This window comes from Schistocerca americana, chromosome X, assembly GCF_021461395.2.
Source record: "Schistocerca americana isolate TAMUIC-IGC-003095 chromosome X, iqSchAmer2.1, whole genome shotgun sequence".
NCBI lineage: Eukaryota > Metazoa > Arthropoda > Insecta > Orthoptera > Acrididae > Schistocerca > Schistocerca americana.
The window spans coordinates 879,054,666-879,073,354 of NC_060130.1; the positions used below are offsets into that span (position 1 = coordinate 879,054,666).

An 18,689-nucleotide genomic window follows, 5' to 3' on the forward strand; every position below is an offset into this window, starting at 1 on the left:
ATGCTGAATAGGACGATATCATGACAGGAGCGGCACCTATACAAAGAGAATATAAGCGCCACTCCAGCTAGCCTCGGCCGCACTAGATGTTGAGTACTAGAAGAGCCGCACTAGAAGATGAGCCATGACTTGTGATCTATATTAATTGATTGCATGGAAATTGTATATATCAAAGAACATTGATTATTTGCATGTCACCATTTGCTTGTGACGCATCATTAGTAAGGAGGCAAAGTTAAGTATTGTCCATTGAATTTACTGTAATAAACTCCATTAATAAGATTTGTCTAGCTATCTGAGAAAACAACTTCCGAGGCATCGTATATTAGACAAGTGGGTACAATCCCACATGCCCAACCAGGCAACCTGTTTCCAGTCATCAACAATCCAACATTGGTGTTGACAGGTAAGGCGAGGCGTAGAGCTTCATGTGCTGTAGTCAGAAATGGCACATGAGTGGGCCTTCCGCTCTGAAAGCCCATGTCGATAATAGTTCGTTGAATGCTTCACATGCTGATACTTTTTGATGGTCAAGCATTGAAATCTGCAGCAATTTGTGGAAGGGTTGCACTTTTGACATATGGAACAATTCTCTTCAGTCATCATTGGTTCCATTCTTGCAGGATCTTTTTTGGCCACAGCGATGTAGGAGATTTGATGTTTTACCGGATTCCTCATATTCACAGTACACTCGTGAAATGGTCGTATGGGAAAACTTCCACTTCACCGCTACCTCGGAGATGCTGTGTTCCATTGCTCATGAGCCGACTATAACACCATGTTCAAACTCACTTAAATCTTAATAAGTTGCCACTGTGCAGCAGTAATGATCTAACAACTGCGCCAGACACTTGTTGTCTTATACAGGTGTTGCTGACCGCAGTGCCGTATTCCTCCTGTTTACAGCTCTCTGTATTTGAATATGTGTGCTGATATCAGCTTCTTTGGTGCTTCTGTGTATGTCCATGTTGGTATTGTGAGCTACTCTAGAAGTCAACAAGTCAACTTTAAAACAACAGTTATGCACACACATATTACGCACAAGTTGCATACAAGTTCATTTCATGAACAAATGGTGCGGGTCTCCTTCCTGTAGTTGAGAGTCATATATATAAACATGGACTGTTGTTTTTGTGGAGTAATACAAGTTAAGAGCCGAAACGTTGAAAATGACATATTAATGAAGAAGGAAATTAATATTGTAAGTAATTTATTTGTGATTTGTTTTACATATAGACATTCTTTGGCTTCTCCAGAGACAGAACATACAGAATGTTCTCACAAATAAACTTCACTTTGAAGTTTACTGACGGGTTTTCCAGCAAGCTCTGTATGATCTGTTTTCCTCCCTCTTCAATGAACATTGGGCAGTACCTTTTTGCTGAAAAAGAATGAAAGAAATAATGAAAAATATTACAAAATACACTCTTTCACTTTTTGATGGTGAGCTCATAAAACACATGAGAGAGAGAGAGGAGAGAGAGAGAGAGAGAGAGAGAGAGAGAGAGAGAGAGAGAGAGAGAGAGGAGGGGTGGGGGGATGAGCGCATCTCGTATAGTGAATACGGAAGAAGTGCGGTGAGGAAGCGGTGAAACTTAGAGAGATACAGGAAACAAGGGTAGAAGTCAAGTGCAGAGAGAACATGTCCGGTGATGCAAATGAGGTGGGAGGAGGGCAAGACAGTTGCAGACCACAACAATATTAGAGCATATCAGAGGACAGCTTATACAGGGTGTTACAAAAAGGTATGGCCAAACTTTCAGGAAACATTCCTCACACACAAATAAAGAAAAGATGTTATGTGGACATGTGTCCGGAAACGCTTAATTTCCATGTTAGAGCTCATTTTAGTTTCATCAGTATGTACTGTACTTCCTCGATCCACCGCCAGTTGGCCCAACTGAAGGAAGGTAATGTTGACTTCGGTGCTTGGGTTGGCATGCAACTCATTGCTCTACAGTACTAGCATCAAGCACATCAGTATGTAGCATCAACAGGTTAGTGTTCATCATGAAGGTGGTTTTGCAGTCAGTGCAATGTTTACAAATGCGGAGTTGGCAGATGCCCATTTGATGTATGGATTAGCACGCGGCAATGACCGTGGCACGGTACGTTTGTATCGAGACAGATTTCCAGAACGAAGGTGTCCCGACAGGAAGACGTTCGAAGCAATTGATCGGCGTCTTAGGGAGCACGGAACATTCCAGCCTATGACTCGCGACTGGGGAAGACCTAGAACGTCGAGGACACCTGCAATGGACGAGGCAATTCTTCGTGCAGTTGACGATAACCCTAATGTCAGCGTCAGAGAATTTGCGGCTGTACAAGGTAACGTTGATCACGTCACTGTATGCAGAGTGCTACGGGAGAACCAGTTGTTTCCGTACCATGTACAGCGTGTGCAGGTACTATCAGCAGCTGATTGGCCTCCACGGGTACACTTCTGTGAATGGTCCATCCAACAACGTGTCAATCCTCATTTCAGTGCAAATGTTCTCTTTACAGATGAGGCTTCATTCCAACGTGATCAAATTGTAAATTTTCACAATCAACATGTGTGGGCTGACGAGAATCCGCACGCAATTGTGCAATCATGTCATCAACACAGATTTTCTGTGAACGTTTGAGCAGGCATTGTTGGTGATGTCTCGATTGGGCCCCACGTTCTTCCACCTACGCTCAATGGAGCACGTTATCATGATTGCATACGGGATACTCTACCTGTGCTGCTAGAACATGTGCCTTTACAAGTACGACACAACATGTGGTTCATGCACGATGGAGCTCCTGCACATTTCAGTCGAAGTGTTCGTACGCTTCTCAACAACAGATTCGGTGACCGATGGATTGGTAAAGGCGGACCAATTCCATGGCCTCCACGCTCTTCTGACCTCAGCCCTCTTGACTTTCATTTATGGGGGCATTTGAAAGCTCTTGTCTACGCAACCCCAGTACCGAATGTAGAGACTCTTCGTGCTCATATTGTGGACAGCTGTGATACAATACGCCATTCTCCAGGGCTGCATCAGTGCATCAGGGATTCCATGCGACGGAGGGTGGATGCATGTATCCTCGCTAACGGAGGACATTTTTAACATTTCCTGTAACCAAGTGTTTGAGGTCACGCTGGTACGTTCTGTTGCTGTGTGTTTCCATTCCATGATTAATGTGATTTGAAGAGAAGTAATAAAATGAGCTCTAACATGGAAAGTAAGCATTTCCGGACACATGTCCACATAACATATTTTCTTTCTTTGTGTGTGAGGAATGTTTCCTGAAAGTATGGCCGTACCTTTTTGTAACACCCTGTATACTGTGAGGAGTTAAAGAAATACATCAAAATGCACACAGAAACTTAATAATATAACTGAAGTGACTTAACATTTTTTTATGTGTGTGTGTGGGGGGGGGGGGGGGAGGGGGGGGGGCGGGGGGGGGGGGGGATCGAGAAATAAGAGTACACTGTTATGAAGGAGGCAAGGTTTGATGGTGGGCAGAGTGCAGGAGATTGAGGCTGGGAGGATTGCAGAACTGAAAGATGTGATAGAGGAGCAGTTCCCACTTGTGCAATACAGAAAAACTAATTTTAAGGGGCACAGTGAGGGAGGGAGGGAGGCAGTGCTATTTGAAACAGTTGCATAGTGACATGGGTGGACAGCTGGCTCAGCTCTACCTCCTCCCATCCCCAACACATACTCTGGTCCCCTGTATCTTTGTGTGCGACATATAACTGCCACTGCCTGCACCTATGTGAGCTATATTTTTCTGGTACTCTTATCTCCATATCTTGCAACCCTTATTGCTTGCCTCTTCCACAGCCACACTACCCACATCATTTGATATAACCACTCATCCTAGTGAGGCCATAGCTATCAGAGAGTATAGAGACCCCGGTCGGTTAGAGAGAGAGAGAGAGAGAGAGAGAGAGAGAGAGAGAGAGAGAGAGTGTGTGTGTGTGTGTGTGTGTGTGTGTGTGTGTGGGAGGGGGGAGGGGGGAGGGGGTGTGCGCGGGTTGTTTTTTTTTTTTTTTTTTTTTCCCTCCAGAGTAAGATCATGAAAGATGATGGATGATGCAGGCATCAACTATATTCAGCTGCACAGCACAGACTACAATATGTTTTACCATGATTCACTGATTTGGACAAAATTTTTGTTTGTCTTATCACTGTAGAAGGTTGTTATAAAATTGGAATATAATGTAGGCTGCTTTCTCTTTCATGACGAAAGTCTTACCAGTGAAGAAAGCAAGGGCTGGTATAGTAGGAGGATGCAAAGGATAAATTTTGTATCATGATAATAAAAGAAATACGAACATTGAAGTGGACTGGAGTTGTTAGATGACATCTCACAAAGCTGATGCAGAGATTATGTGATCATCAAACTGGTATTTTAGATTGTCTGGCAACAGGCTACAGTAATGTGCACTTTACTTCAGAACTTAAATTTATGGATTAATTGTGATGAAAATGGTTGTGTATTTACACTGTGCATATCATTGTGTTACAAGAGGACTGGTTCTTGGGTGTTTCATATTGGGACTAAGCAAATTTGTTGGTAACTAGTATGGTACAGAAAATGTACTAATAGCTCCAACTGGTTGGGACTGACAAGAAGTACAGCAATGGTGATGTTTTTCATGAATTTGCAGGGTGAATTTATACCAAAACACACATATCTGGCACAGGCATAAAAATGTGGACAATAATGGGTTCATGATGTGGATCAAGTATAAAGTGTTAATATGCAGATATTACTTATAGTAACATTAATAGCCAAAGTTTTCAGAACTGACATATAATATCTCACAAATCAGTTTGATTTAGTTGAGTGGGTAACTTCCATAGAATATCACTGCTGATATGCCAAACAAAATCTAACTGCAGACACCAAATTATCAGGTACCACTGTAAGCTCATTGGATAAGCCACATAAAATTTCCATCAACAACAAACAGTATCAATCAAATTGTGGACAATAGTCACAACCAACATAGAAATAAAGTGTCTGAACACATACATAGGGAGGAGGGAATCATTCCATCAACCCAATCAACGGAGTTAAGGCCTTGATTGCATGATTTATCAAGTTGTCAGAAAACATGCATTCAATAAATGCAGTATTTCCAAGAAAAAGGAAAAGAAAAAAGATTGTCTTCTATCTTCATAAACTTACCATTCTTTGTACAAACATGATGTATGGCCCACACTGCCCACAGCTGAACTTGATGTGTCTCAAAACATTTCAATAATGGGAAAAATGGTTGAAATGATCGATAAGCTACCATTTCCCCATCTGGCGTTTCCCAGTCTATTACAACTTCTTCCTAAAATTGAAAGAACAATTTCTATTGTGTCACTAATTTTTGCACAATAGACAAGCAATATAAGAAACTGTTTCACAAACATTAGCACATATTTAGCACTATGCAAAGTGAAGTAACCTAATCAGTATTCTAAGAAAAACTTCTGAGGGAAAATATTATAAATATTTAAAGCTGACACAACTTTTAATGAAAAGCCATTTCGGCTGCCAGTGGATACTTTATTAAGTTCATGACTTATTTCAGAATTTACAGTCAGGCATCTTTTTCCTGGATGTTGCTTCTCAACAGCACAATCTTCAAACCCATTCAAAAATGGCCTGATTGTAAGGGCCAAAACCAGTCGCAGAATTAATAATGAATAATGAAGCCAATTTCATTAACTGAGTACAGTTGTAGAATTACAGCACCCTCTGAAGATGGAAAAAACTAATAATAACAGTTTTACATTAAATCTCAATGTCACTACTGCTTGTTTAAAAAGTTTGCACCTTAACCCGAGTGGATAGTGCTCCTGACCATGTGAAATAAGAAAACAATGAGTCTGTCTTCAGTGTAGTAATGAACAACATAAGTAAACTATCATGTGTACTGAGAAGCATACAAATAGAAAATATATGACGGTAGTATCTGTTCCCGAAAGAACAGTTACCATTGATGACCATGCAGCTTTGCTAGAATGAAATGATAATTAAACGGACACCCTAGCTGCACACAGGCATTGATATACTTCATTGGGGACATGTCGAAAATGTGTGCCCTGACCGGGACTCGAACCCGGGATCTCCTGCTTACATGGCAGACGCTCTATCCATCTGAGCCACCGAGGGCACAGAGGATAGTGTGCCTGCAGGGACTTATCCCTTGCACGCTCCCCGTGAGACCCACATTCCCAACATGTCCACACCACTACATTCATAGCGTGCCTAATAGATGTTTCCACATCATACTCATTACTCGTGGCAGATTAATCTACCAAGTCCCGAATGAGTTCGGGCATAGCGTGTGCGTTCGCACAAGAAGGTCAATGGCTGAGAAGCCATTCTTTCGGGAACAGATACTACTGTCATATATAATTAAAATATGGCCGGTCAGGGCACACATTTTCAACATGTCCCCAATGAAGTATATCAACACCTGTTTGCAGCTAGGGTGTCAATTTAATTGTAATTTCAAATAGAAAATGTTTTGTTGTTTGAAGATTACAAGCCGTAGAATGTATGGCAGATATAAAATTACCAGCACAAAATAATTGATAACATCATGTGAGGTATGTCAGCAACCTTACAACAACTTTATTTTCCGAATTAGTATTGTAGTAACACGGTTCACGTTTTCCGTCGCACTTCACATAGCGTAGACCGGGAACTGTCTCCTAGGCATGCCCGATGTGAACTGACTGGGCACGGCCCTTGCTGCCTGAGTTGTTGTTGTTGTTGTTCCACGGGCAGAGGTCGCGGTTGAATTCTCGCGTGCCCTCTGGTGGACGGGACTCTACTTGCGGCTACTACCGTCCGTGACGCGCCTTGCCGATGTGCGCCTCCCGCGATCTTTCTGGTGGCTACTGCACTCCTCCTCCTTCAGGGGGTGAAGCCACTGTGATCCACTGCGTCGGAAGGTGGAGCGTCGTGCAGGAGCGATGACCTCCACGTCCATCGGAAGGCTGGAGTCGAGGGGATCTGCCAACCCTCGAGCCGGAACCTTCGAATACGGCTGGAAGTGACCCATATGAAGAGGCCCCCATCGTCCCACCACCGGAGCCCAGGACAGAAAGGGAGACAAGCTGTCGAACTCCAGATCCTGGTCCACCTCGGGAGGGGCAAGACCCAGTGGAGGGGATGACGGGGAAGGGACAACCACAGGTGAACCAGGCTCCTGAGAAACCGGGCCTGCGAGGGGGGCCAGCTCTCGCTGGGGCATCTCTAACGATGGTGATGCCGGTGCTGGAGCTACTGGAGGCTGCCAAGGCTGAGAACCATCGCAGTGCAGCGGAGTCACAGGGGGGAGGGGCGATAGCGTCCCCTGAGAAACCAACACGGGTGCCGGCAATGGGGAAGCCGGTGCCCGAGGGGTTGGCGAGTGGGTGCCCAAATGTGGACGTAGCTGATTTTTGTGACGATGTACCTCCCGGTCCCCCGCCTGCAACCTGCAACGTATAGAGCCGGCGGCCATTTCAGCGCAGGACCACCGCTGGTATCCAACGTGGATTGCGACCAAACCCACGTGCCCAGACCGGCATACCCAGTGGAAAGCCGGGTACTCCGTTTTGCGAAGACTGGCAAGGACCAGGCCAGAGGAGATGCAGCAGAGTCCTAGGTTGGCACCCGTGGAGGTGGTCTTCAGGGCTGTGTTCTCCCATTTGTATGGTCCAGTATGCCATCAGGAAAAACGTCAACGCCTCCTCCGCAGGAAATTCATGCACATACTTTTTCATCTGCGCCTTAAATGTGCGTACCATGCGCTCAGCTTCCCCATTCGATTGTGGATGAAAGGGGGGAGAGCAAACGTGCCGAATACCAAAGCGCCTACAAAAATCCTGGAAGGTTTGCGAAATAAACTGAGGTTCATTGTCCGAGGCCAGGGTGACTGGCAGACCTTCCACAGAAAAGATTTTTGCTAGATTGCAACTTCTGAAGTGGTTGAGGAGCAGCGAACCACATATGGGAATTGGGAATAAGCAACAAAGACAATGAGCCAAAAGCCATTGAGAAACGGGCCCGCAAAATCAATGTGAACACATTCCCATGCCTGGGTTGCAGGCGGCCATGAAGAGAACGCTGACCTGGGAGATGCCTGTTGGCTCACACACTGGGAACAGGCGGCCACCAAGTGCTCAATTTCTCTGTCAATACCGGGTCAGTACAATTGTCTGCGAGCCAAGGTTTTAGTACAGGAAACACCGCAGTGCCCCTCATGTTATAACGTGAGGACTTCCCTTCGCAAACTTGCAGGAACAACCACATGAGGAGCTGTATCATCGGTAGCCAGAAGGAGAACTCCTTCCAAGACTGAGAGGCGGTCTCGTAGAACAAAATAATTACGAAGAGGGTCCGAGGCCCGGCCTGGAGGTCGGGATGACCACCCCTGCTGAATGAGGCGAACTACTTGCCGGAGAACCAGGTCAACTGCCGTTTCCCTGGCGACTCTAGAACTAGTGATCGGGAAGCCATCAACCGCTTGGCGGGACGCCACATCCAAATGAAAACACATAATCTCCTCTCGATCGAACTTAGGATCCGGGCCCACCGGAAGACGGGAAAAAGCATCTGCGTTGGCCGGTCTAGCTCTTCTTTTACGTGAGGGTGGAGAGCCAAGGGGATCTGCCTCGTGCATAGAAAACGCGGGCGAGCCAACGCCTTCAACGTTAATTGAGCCTCAAAGTCTGAAAGATGGCCCAGGCCCTCCTCAAAGATATCCGGAAAGTCAGAGATCAAAGATTCCAATGATTGTTAGGGAACGTCTTCGGAGACCAACTGTATGGTGTCAGCGATAGAAAAACCAAAAGCTTGAAAGGCATCCAAGCTAAAAAGGTTAGCGGAGCTCGCATCACTGACAACAATAAAAGTAATAGGCCGAGTGACTGATTTGTAAGTCATGTCGGTAGTGAATTGACCCAGTAGAGGAATGAACTGTTTACCATAACCGCGTAGACGCCGGTAAACTGACGCCAACGGGGGCGACCCAAGGTCGGAGTAAGTTTGTGCATTCAACAAAGAAACTGCTGCGCCCGTATCTACTTGCAGTTGTAATCGGAGCGACTGAACCGACACCTCGATAAAGAGTTTGTGTGCCGATGCGTCGGGAGCCTGGCCCGATGAAACTTCCTGAATGTCAATGTCCATGTCCTCTGTACCTGCTTCCTTCGATTCTTTTGAGGCTGAGCGGCAAACTTTAGCAATATGTCCTTTTTTATTACATTTGCGACAAACGGCCCAAAGCTGGGGGCACTCTGACTGAACATGATGTATATAGCATGACGCACAGGACGGTAACGGGGGCCGGCGGCTGGAACTCTGTTTACGCGCCGTGCGGGAGCGGCCGTAACGGCCGGATTGTACTGCTCGCACGTCGTCCACCCTGGACACAGTGGACGTGGCCGCGCCGCCCTGAACTGCCGCGACGTCACACCACGCTTCCAACTGTTGACCTGTGGTGTGATAGACTTCATATGATTGAGCAATGGACAGGACTTCCTCAAGGGAAGGGTCTTCTAACTGCAGGGCCCGTTGCCGGACCTCCCTATCAGGGGCCGAACGAACAATGACGTCGCGCAGCATAATGTGGGCGTACGACTCTCGCGACTGCTCCGTGACAAAATGACACTTGCGACTAAGACTGTGCAGGGTAGTGGCCCACGCCTGGTAAGACTGATGGGGCTGCTTCTTGCATTGATAGAACTCGAGCCTAGCCGCCACAAGATGCGTGCGGCGGTGATAATATGAAGACAGCAATGAACACAATGCGTCAAAAGACAAGGACGAGGGTTCCTGCAACAGCGCTAGCTGCCGCAAAACTTGATACAGTGAGGGAGATATCCAAGACAAGAAAAGAGCATGACATACCTCTGCATCAGCAACATGAAATGCCTGGAAATGCTGCCGAAGGCGATATTCATATGCGTCCCAATCCTCCGCCGTCTTGTCATACGGGGGAAAGGGATGAGGGAACGGCGCTGGAGCAGACTGTGTGGAGAGCAACGCCGGAAGCACTTCTTTCATGGTGGCCATGAACTCCGTCTGCTGCTCAACCAAAACCCACACTAAATCCTCCACGCCGTGGATAAGCTGCGAAACTGGAACTACGATGCAACACGCGAAAGAATGACCCTACTCGTCGCCAATTGTGTAGTAACACAGTTCACGTTTTCAGTCGCACTTCACATAGCGTAGACCGGGAACTGTCTCCTAGGCATGCCCGATGTGAACTGACTGGGCACGGCCCGTGCTGCCTGAGTTGTTGTTGTTGTTCCGCCGGCAGAGGTCGTGGCTGAATTCTTGCGTGCCCTCTGGTGGACGGGACTCTACTTGCGGCAACTACCGTCCGTGACACACTGTGCCGATGTGCGCCTCCCGCGATCTTTCTGGTGGCTACTGCAAGTATTCTAGGCCTAATTTTCAGTGTTGCATAAATGAATAGCATATAATATGATACACTTTGTAGTTAATGGTACAAATGATAAAGCCATGACCTAATCCTAATGGAAGTGAAGAACAGAAAAGGCAGAGTTCAACAAGAAACTAAACAGTAAAAATAAGAACAAAACAGTAGTTAGATAATATCGGGTAATCCAAACACATACTAGAAGCTCGCCTTACATCATGTCACTAAAGAAAGGGAAGAAAAATAGGCTTCAATGTCCTGTTGACGATGAAGTGATTATGGACAGAGTAGAAGTTTGGATTGGACAAGAATGGGGAAGAAAACTAGGCACACTCTTTTCAAGAGAACCATTCTGGCATTTGTGTTAAGCATTTGGGCAAGATGTAAAAAACTAAACCTGTATGGCCAGAAGGGTATTTCAACACCCCTCCTCTTGAACGCAAATCTATTTCCATCTAAAGCATTAGAGTCCCATGACCCTCATGAACTTTCCATTATATGCTCAACGCATCACAAATGAAGCATCATGGGATACATCCTAGTGTATTTACAACTTTATGAGAGATCAATGGCCTGCCTCACAACCAGTGAGACAACTCTCCACATTGCTACCACTCAGAAACATTTACATAAAAAAAAACCTCAGTGGAAAATAGCACAATTGAAACATTATTGTCTAATGATAATAATGGAGCCTGCAGAATGCATTCTGCAATAAAAGGTACCCATAATGAGATCAAGTATGACCTTAAGCTGACTAGGAGTGAAGAGGCTATGACTTTTTAAACAACACAGCATTTCCTGCCATGGTTAAGCTACCCCAACAGAGGATACCACTACATTTCCACCAATGGAGTTAACATACTGCATGGTTCGTGAGCCAACAAGTTGACGAGCTAAGTTCATGAAGTACGTAATGTATTGCAACAATCATGTACAGAGGAAAGATGAACTGGACCTATAAGAAATATATGGAGATCTTTTAAAGGATCACAGCAGAATACACTTTAACTACTTTCAACCATCACTTAAGTTTTATGGATGCACCAGGAATCCTTAGAGTACCAAAGTCGTACTGTTTAATGTGATTAGAAGTACATCACTGGCTGTTGGCCTTCCCAAGGCGAATGACATATACACTGTCCACCTACAGAAACATTAATACAAGATCCACAGTAACATTTACCATCAGAGATAAAGGCTGTAACTATTCATGAAAAAACAGTGACAGAGTCCATTGTGATAAGCAATGATATTCACACAAGCTAGACTGCACAGCTGTGTGGGCAAAAAATTGTGACAATCGAGAACAGTGGTACTGTTGGAACATGGATAACACAATGTGTGGTCATAAAGTTTTTATCACAATAAAGTGAAATTTCTAGTTTTTTTTCTTTTTTGCAGGTACATGTCTGCAGTTATGGCACAACAGAAATCCCTGTGCCAAAGTACCATAGCACACCATTACCAGAGCCGAAAGGAAATGGTGCAGCCCACTGATAAAGTGGTGTCTCACGTGGCAATTAATTTTCAGGATTTGATGGAAAACAATGTTGCTACAATCCATGAAAAATTTGTGGCAGTCACACCTATGAAGCCAAGCACCACCTGTAGATACTCAGAAGTGAAACTGGATGAAAAAAGAAATGTTATTAAATACATTAACACAATGACACTTACATCCAACAAAGTAATAAACAAACTGATCACAGGTGGCTCTGTTACATACAGAATACTCTTATGAGAAGTAAAAATACAACACAGTGCTATCTTTACTGCAATCAGTAGCTTTGCTACCAGTGTATGGGAACAGGAGAAAAAGGGTGTGGGCTAAGTGTGCAAGGTTGGGTTACACTGGGCTCAGAGGAGAGTATTCATAAGGCTCACAGGTGTCTTTGAAACCTCGCCAGCAGACTCGCTGCTTGTCACTAATCTGTGAATATAACCAATTAATGTAACTATTATGTACCAGGACCATATGGTGCTGGTTATGTAATCAAGACCCAGAACAAGTAGAGAAAATAACAGCTATCACAATAAATGGCACTTGCAAGACTAGACTGTGGTGTATGGCCGTGGGAATGAGATGCCAGTGATGCAGGTCAAAGGATGTACATGTTCTTCCCAGATGTCAGACAGGTAAAGAATGAATCATGTCAATACCAGTCTGGACATGATTCTGTTCTGGATGTAACGCACTCTTCATCCAATTCATCTCCACATAGAAATACATTAATGTGGAGAACAGGGCACTCTTTAACACATCAGCATTCACTGCACACAATTAGAATCACACAGGACACAAAGACATACTCAGCACACAAATGTAATGAGAAAGTTCACAAGTCTGAATTGTACAGTGGATTGAACAATCTAGTGCAGAAAATATCAAACCAGCTACACCCAGAATATGTTCACATGCAAAGCGATGACACCAACAATCTGCTTCTAAATGATGCAGAGTAACATAAAATTTCAGTAGGCCAAAAGATTTTTACATACTTACTAGAAAAACTTAACACCAGACTAACAGTGTTTTTCGAACTCTAATTTGATAGAAAGATTTTAGAAATTTGAAACAAGACTGCTCACACTACTTAGAAACTATTTGTCATAGTGTATTAGTAAATATTTTTTGACCTGGCATTGCATCACTATACTTTAACAAATTTATCAAACTCGGTTAACTCAGTGAGAGGGAACAAGCAGTTTACTATGTAGGTATTATTGTGCTTTGTTGTAATGTAAAAGTAGATGTTCCTGAACAGCCTCATGGAAAACAACATGGAGAAATAAATTCAGCAGTGTTAAGTATGAGCACAACATGTGCCGATTTAAATGGGGACTACTCTGAAGACCACCACTAATGAACAAATGTAATGTGAGCAGCAGTCTTTTTTATGAAATGAAAACAATAATATGTAGCTGTGGAACCAATATGGACCAACAAATAAAATTCTCCTTCAAAAGCAATGAAAAAGATCACAAAATTTTTTAGACTGAAGTAAGTTTTCTTCTTAACTTGATTTCTTGTGTTCTACAGTAGTTCTTTCCCTCTACAAACACTATTCCACAAACATATTTAAATATTACAATATAACTGCTAGATTTGTGTTCTAGCACTGTGGTTACAAAACAGTAACATTCTAGCTTATTTAAATGTCTCTCTTGTTCAGCATAAGTATAGCAATACTTACAAGTTCTTCTAAAAGCTCCTGCCTTGTTACTGTTTCAACAGTCCACAACTCACCCCCATCACTTGCTAAGTGAGCTACTATTCCAGCAGCAAAGTAGCTTACATCAATGTGAGAAGAATGTAGAAGCTTTCTGTAACAAATATTTCAAGATAATATTTTTCTCAAACTCCCAGTATTGCCAATAAATGGATTCAGTATTTGAAAGGTGTTAGACAAAACGATTTTTATTAGATGCAAATAAATGTATATTATATTCCTTATCTCAGTAACTACATATAGCAATTATGGTATTTTAAATATTTAAGTGGACTCTTGAAGTACACTTTAATAGAATCTGTACTACATACACTCTGATCAGTTGTAGTGGCAGCTGACTTGCATCCCGTTATTTGCAAGCCAATTCCCTTTCTGAAAAACACTAGATTAGATCAAGTACGGGGTCCCACAGGGTTCGGTCTTAGGTCCTTTACTGATCTTGATATACATTAATGACTTACCATTCCACATTGATGAAGATGCAAAGTTAGTTCTTTTTGCTGATGATACAAGTGCAGTAATAACATCCAAAAACCAAGAACTAAGTGATGTAATTGTAAATGATGTTTTTCACAAAATTATTAAGTGGTTCTCAGCTAACGGACTCTCTTTAAATTTTGATAAAACACAGTATATACAGTTCCGTACAGTAAATGGCACAACTCCAGTAATAAATATAGACTTTGAACAGAAGTCTGTAGCTAAGGTAGAATTTTCAAAATTTTTAGGTGTATCCATTGATGAGAGGTTAAACTGGAAGCAACACATTGATGGTCTGCTGAAACGTCTGAGTTCAGCTATGTATGCTATTAGAGTTATTGCAAATTTTGGTGATAAGACTCTCAGTAAATTAGCTTACTATGCCTACTTTCATTCACTGCTTTCGTATGGCATCATTTTCTGGGGTAATTCATCGCTGAGTAGAAAAGTATTTATTGCTCAAAAACGTGTAATCAGAATAATTGCAGGAGCCCACCCACGGTCATCCTGCAGACAACTATTTAAGGATCTAGGGATCCTCACAGTATATATATTCACTTATGAAATTTGTTGTTAATAATCCAACCCAGTTCAAAAGTAATAGCAGTGTGCATAGCTATAACACCAGGAGAAAGAACGATCTTCACTATGCAGGGTTAAATCTGACTTTGGCACAGAAAGGGGTAAATTATGCTGCCACAAAAGTCTTTGGTCACCTACCAAACAGCATCAAAAGCCTGACAGATAGCCAACCAACATTTAAAAATAAATTAAAAGAATCTCTAGATGATAACTCCTTCTACTCATTGGCTGAATTTTTAGATTTAAAAAAAAAAAAAAAAAAAAAACACCAACTTAAACATTTATTTTGTGTAATTTAATATCTTGTACAGACATCTCTTATTAACCTGACACGTTCCACATCATTACGAAGTGTCGTATTCATGATCCATGGAACACGTATTAATCTAATCTAATCACTCTCTTTGCTTTCTATATCTCAGTGCTTCTAGAACACCACAGATATTTCCAAATAGCTGATGTCTTTCGCAGTATGAAGGTAGCTTAAATATACACAACTGGCTGCGATATACTCTTAATATGTTGAATGTCAACTGCAACTGGATCTCATAATCTTTGTGAATTAGAACCTACTCATTCCACGAGAAGATGGTCTGGGTTTTTTCACAGGCTACAGTGGACGATTAGCAAAATTATACTTAGGTCCCACTTAACAGATTAATTTCTGCACACTCTTGTGTGGAGGTGTTGTCAGATGGAACTTAAGTGCCTCATATATGGACAAAAATCATGGTATACCTATCCAGTATGATACAGAAATGAATACCATGAACATTACTACATGCAAAGCTTCAGAAGATACATTTTGTCATGCCACTGCATAGTTGCTACCTATGAAGGACTTTGAGCAGAACTGTGTCTCCAATAATGCAACAAAAATGTTATTTTGGGATTATGTCTTGCAGTCTGGGTAACAATATTATTCATAGCAATTGCTCAAAATATGACTCATACATTTCTCTCTTGAGAATATAAGTTTTAGAAATGGTGACTTTACCTCATCTAAGCTAACCTCAGCTGTCTTTGAAATAGCAATGTTGAAAGTTAATCTGGAAGACATCAGTATCAGAAACAATAGAAGAAGGCTCAACAACTAGAAATTTGGGAACTAAATATAGTCCTATTGCTTAACAACATTGCAGAGCTTCTGTTTTTGGTTAGCAAACTTACCTCCCAATGCTAGTCTAAAAAAAGACATTGGGTGCATGGGACACTGCTGGTCATTCCCTTTCCCATTCCACTCACACATGGGGTGGAGGAAAAATCATTTGCCTGTATGCCTCGGTATCTCTGTATGAAGCTTAATTTCTCTTATTTTGTCTTCGTGGTCCTCATGCAAGATGTATACTGGTGACAGCAGAATTGTTTTGCAGTCAGTCGCAAATGCCAGTTCTCTAAACTTGTTCAATAATGTTACACAAAAAAATGCAGTCTGTCCTCCAAGGATTCTGATGTGAGTTCACGGAGCATTTCCATAAAACCTGAGTGATGATTAAACCAACTGATAATTAATCTAGCAGCATACTTCTGAATTACTTCAACGTCTTCCTTAAATCCTACCTGGTGGCGATCAAAACATTCAAGCAGTACTCAACAATGGGTTGCACAAGTGTTTTATGTGTGTTTTCACTTATAGATGAGCTAAACTTTCCAAGAACTCTCCTGACAAACAGAAACTGACCATTAGCCTTCCCTACAAATGACCTTATCTGCTCATCCCATTTCATATTGCTTTGCAATGTTACACCTACATATTTAATTGATGTGACTGTGTCAAGCAGCACACCATTAGTACTGCATTCAAACATTACAAATTTGTTTTACCTACTGATCTGAATCACATTAGTTTTTCTGCACTTAGAGCAAGATATCATTGAACACACCAAATAGAAATACTGTTCAAGTCACCCTGTCTTCTCCTACAGTCACTCAATGGTGACACTTTACCATGCACTATTGCGTCATCAGCAAACAGTCACAGATTGCTGTTCACCCTATCCATCAGATCTATATCTCCATAGAGGACAAGTGAGGTTCTATCACTCTTCACCAAGGAATTACTGATGATACTCTTGTTTCTGATTAACACTCATGATGCTGGACAATGTACTGTGTTCCGTTACTTAAAAAGTCTTTAAGCCACTCATATATCAGAGAACCTAGTCTGTCTTCGGCAGAATGTCTGTGCCACATACAAATGTGTAAGCCACAAACAAAGCTGAATTCAGTGTGAGTGGAGCACTGAATAAACACCAAGAACAATAACCAGAAAGTCAAGGTCCAGAGTAAGGCAAGTATCAATATAGGAGCTAGGTGTGACTGGAAACAACACATACAGAATACAATACAAGACTGAGCAATGGCAGTTTGCTTTGCCAGTGGCTATCACTGGTTCAGCCCATGTGACCCGCATTTAACACCTCTGGCAGCGTTCCTTGCTCATGATCTGCAAAGCCTCTGATGCTCTACTGATATTCTCCACTAACGGAGATATTAAATCATGGCCTGGAACCAAGATGATGTAAATTGAGGCACAATGTCCAACACCAGTGCACAAAGTGCCCACACCATACCGAAAATTTTCTCGAGATGGTAGTATGGGTTCTGACAGATGGCAAGCACACCACAAATGGGAAGCTTCATAGGGCATCCACTGCCAGCAACCACGTAGCTCCTGGAAACAGCCAGGTAAAATTGATGTGGACCCTCTCCCAAGGGTGACTGGGATGGGGCCATCACAGAAAACGCTGTGCTGGGGACTCTGGTTGAGGGAGAAAGCACAGTACCAGTGGCACATGTATTCAATATCGGTATCAATACCTTCATTTCTATCATCTCTCAATGTGACGCATGAAGGAGCTGCGGAATGTCGAACCATAGTGGGGGTTCTATGACAACCCAGTAGTCAGAGTCCTCCATTGCTAACATTAAGATGCCCTGCATGACACTGAGCCAGCAGTGTAGCACGAAATAATTTAAAAAAACCAGGTTAGCCTGGCAGGAAATACGCTCCGGCCACCCTTCCTAGACCACTAACAAAATCTAGGAAGTCGAGGCTATATCATGCCATCACTGGAATCTCACCCTTGGTCATTTGTAGGCGTTGATCCAGGTAAAAACAATTTTCCGGTGACTGAATTCCATGTCAAAGTCAAGAGAGCTGCAGGACAGGGCATCTACCCTGGTGTATTGGGCAGTGGAGCAAAACTGGATTTCATAGTGGTACCCACTCAAGAACAATTCCCAGCACTGCAGGTGCTAAGCTGTCCCATCCGGGAGCTTAGAACAATGCCTGAACAAGGATATCAATCGTTCATGGTCAGTTAACAGGATGAACTTCTTGCCATACAAATTTCTTGAGCCCATAAATGATCGCTTAAGCCTTTCCTTGATTTGGGAGTAGTTGAGCTGTGCAGAATTTAATGTTTTGAAGACGAAGGAAATTCGGCACTCAGAACAAACTGACAATTTGTGGGACAAAATTGCTGTGGTGCTGTATTGGTTCATGTCTGTCATCACCAGTGTCATTGGTATACCTGGCATTTATGACATCAGACACAGTGCTGTCTAGAGACTATTCTTAAGGCACTGAAAAGCCTGTTGACAGGTGGCTAACCACACAAATTTGGCACCTGTCTTGCTCAGCTGACAGAGAGGGTGCATGGTCTGCACTACTTGGGGAGTAAAAGTACTATAATAAGTGATTTTATCTGGACTGCTACTGTTTAAGGTTAGTAGAGGCTGGCATGCTTATGACTGTGTCGACATTACCACACGCACACATAAATCACTCAGAATGTGTCCCAGGTATTAGATGCTTGGGGCAAAGAAACTGCACTTTCCCAACCGATAACATAAACCATTTTCCTGAAGCCATTTAAAAGGGATTCAGGATTCTTGTAACATTCAGCATGTATTGACTCTTTAAGACTAATGTCAATCTAATAATTAACACAGTAGTTCTACATATTTTT

At 42.9% G+C, this 18,689-nt stretch overlaps 1 protein-coding gene and 1 non-coding gene across 2 annotated transcripts in view; both read right to left on the reverse strand.

Annotated features, from left to right (window-relative positions):
• Positions 1-1,193: 1,193 nt before the first annotated feature.
• LOC124556627 (protein zyg-11 homolog B-like) overlaps positions 1,194-18,689 on the reverse strand; it is a 222,705-nt gene continuing 205,209 nt past the window's right edge. Inside the window, exons 12-14 of the mRNA XM_047130596.1 lie at positions 13,618-13,747; positions 5,173-5,323; positions 1,194-1,381 (exon numbers count right to left, since the gene is read on the reverse strand). Coding sequence (XP_046986552.1) covers positions 1,227-1,381; positions 5,173-5,323; positions 13,618-13,747 — 436 coding nt within the window. The 3' untranslated portion in view covers positions 1,194-1,226. The remainder of the gene's footprint in view (positions 1,382-5,172; positions 5,324-13,617; positions 13,748-18,689) is intronic.
• Positions 6,077-6,151, reverse strand: Trnat-ugu. Its single transcript has one exon. It is a non-coding gene; the product is annotated as a tRNA-Thr (tRNA).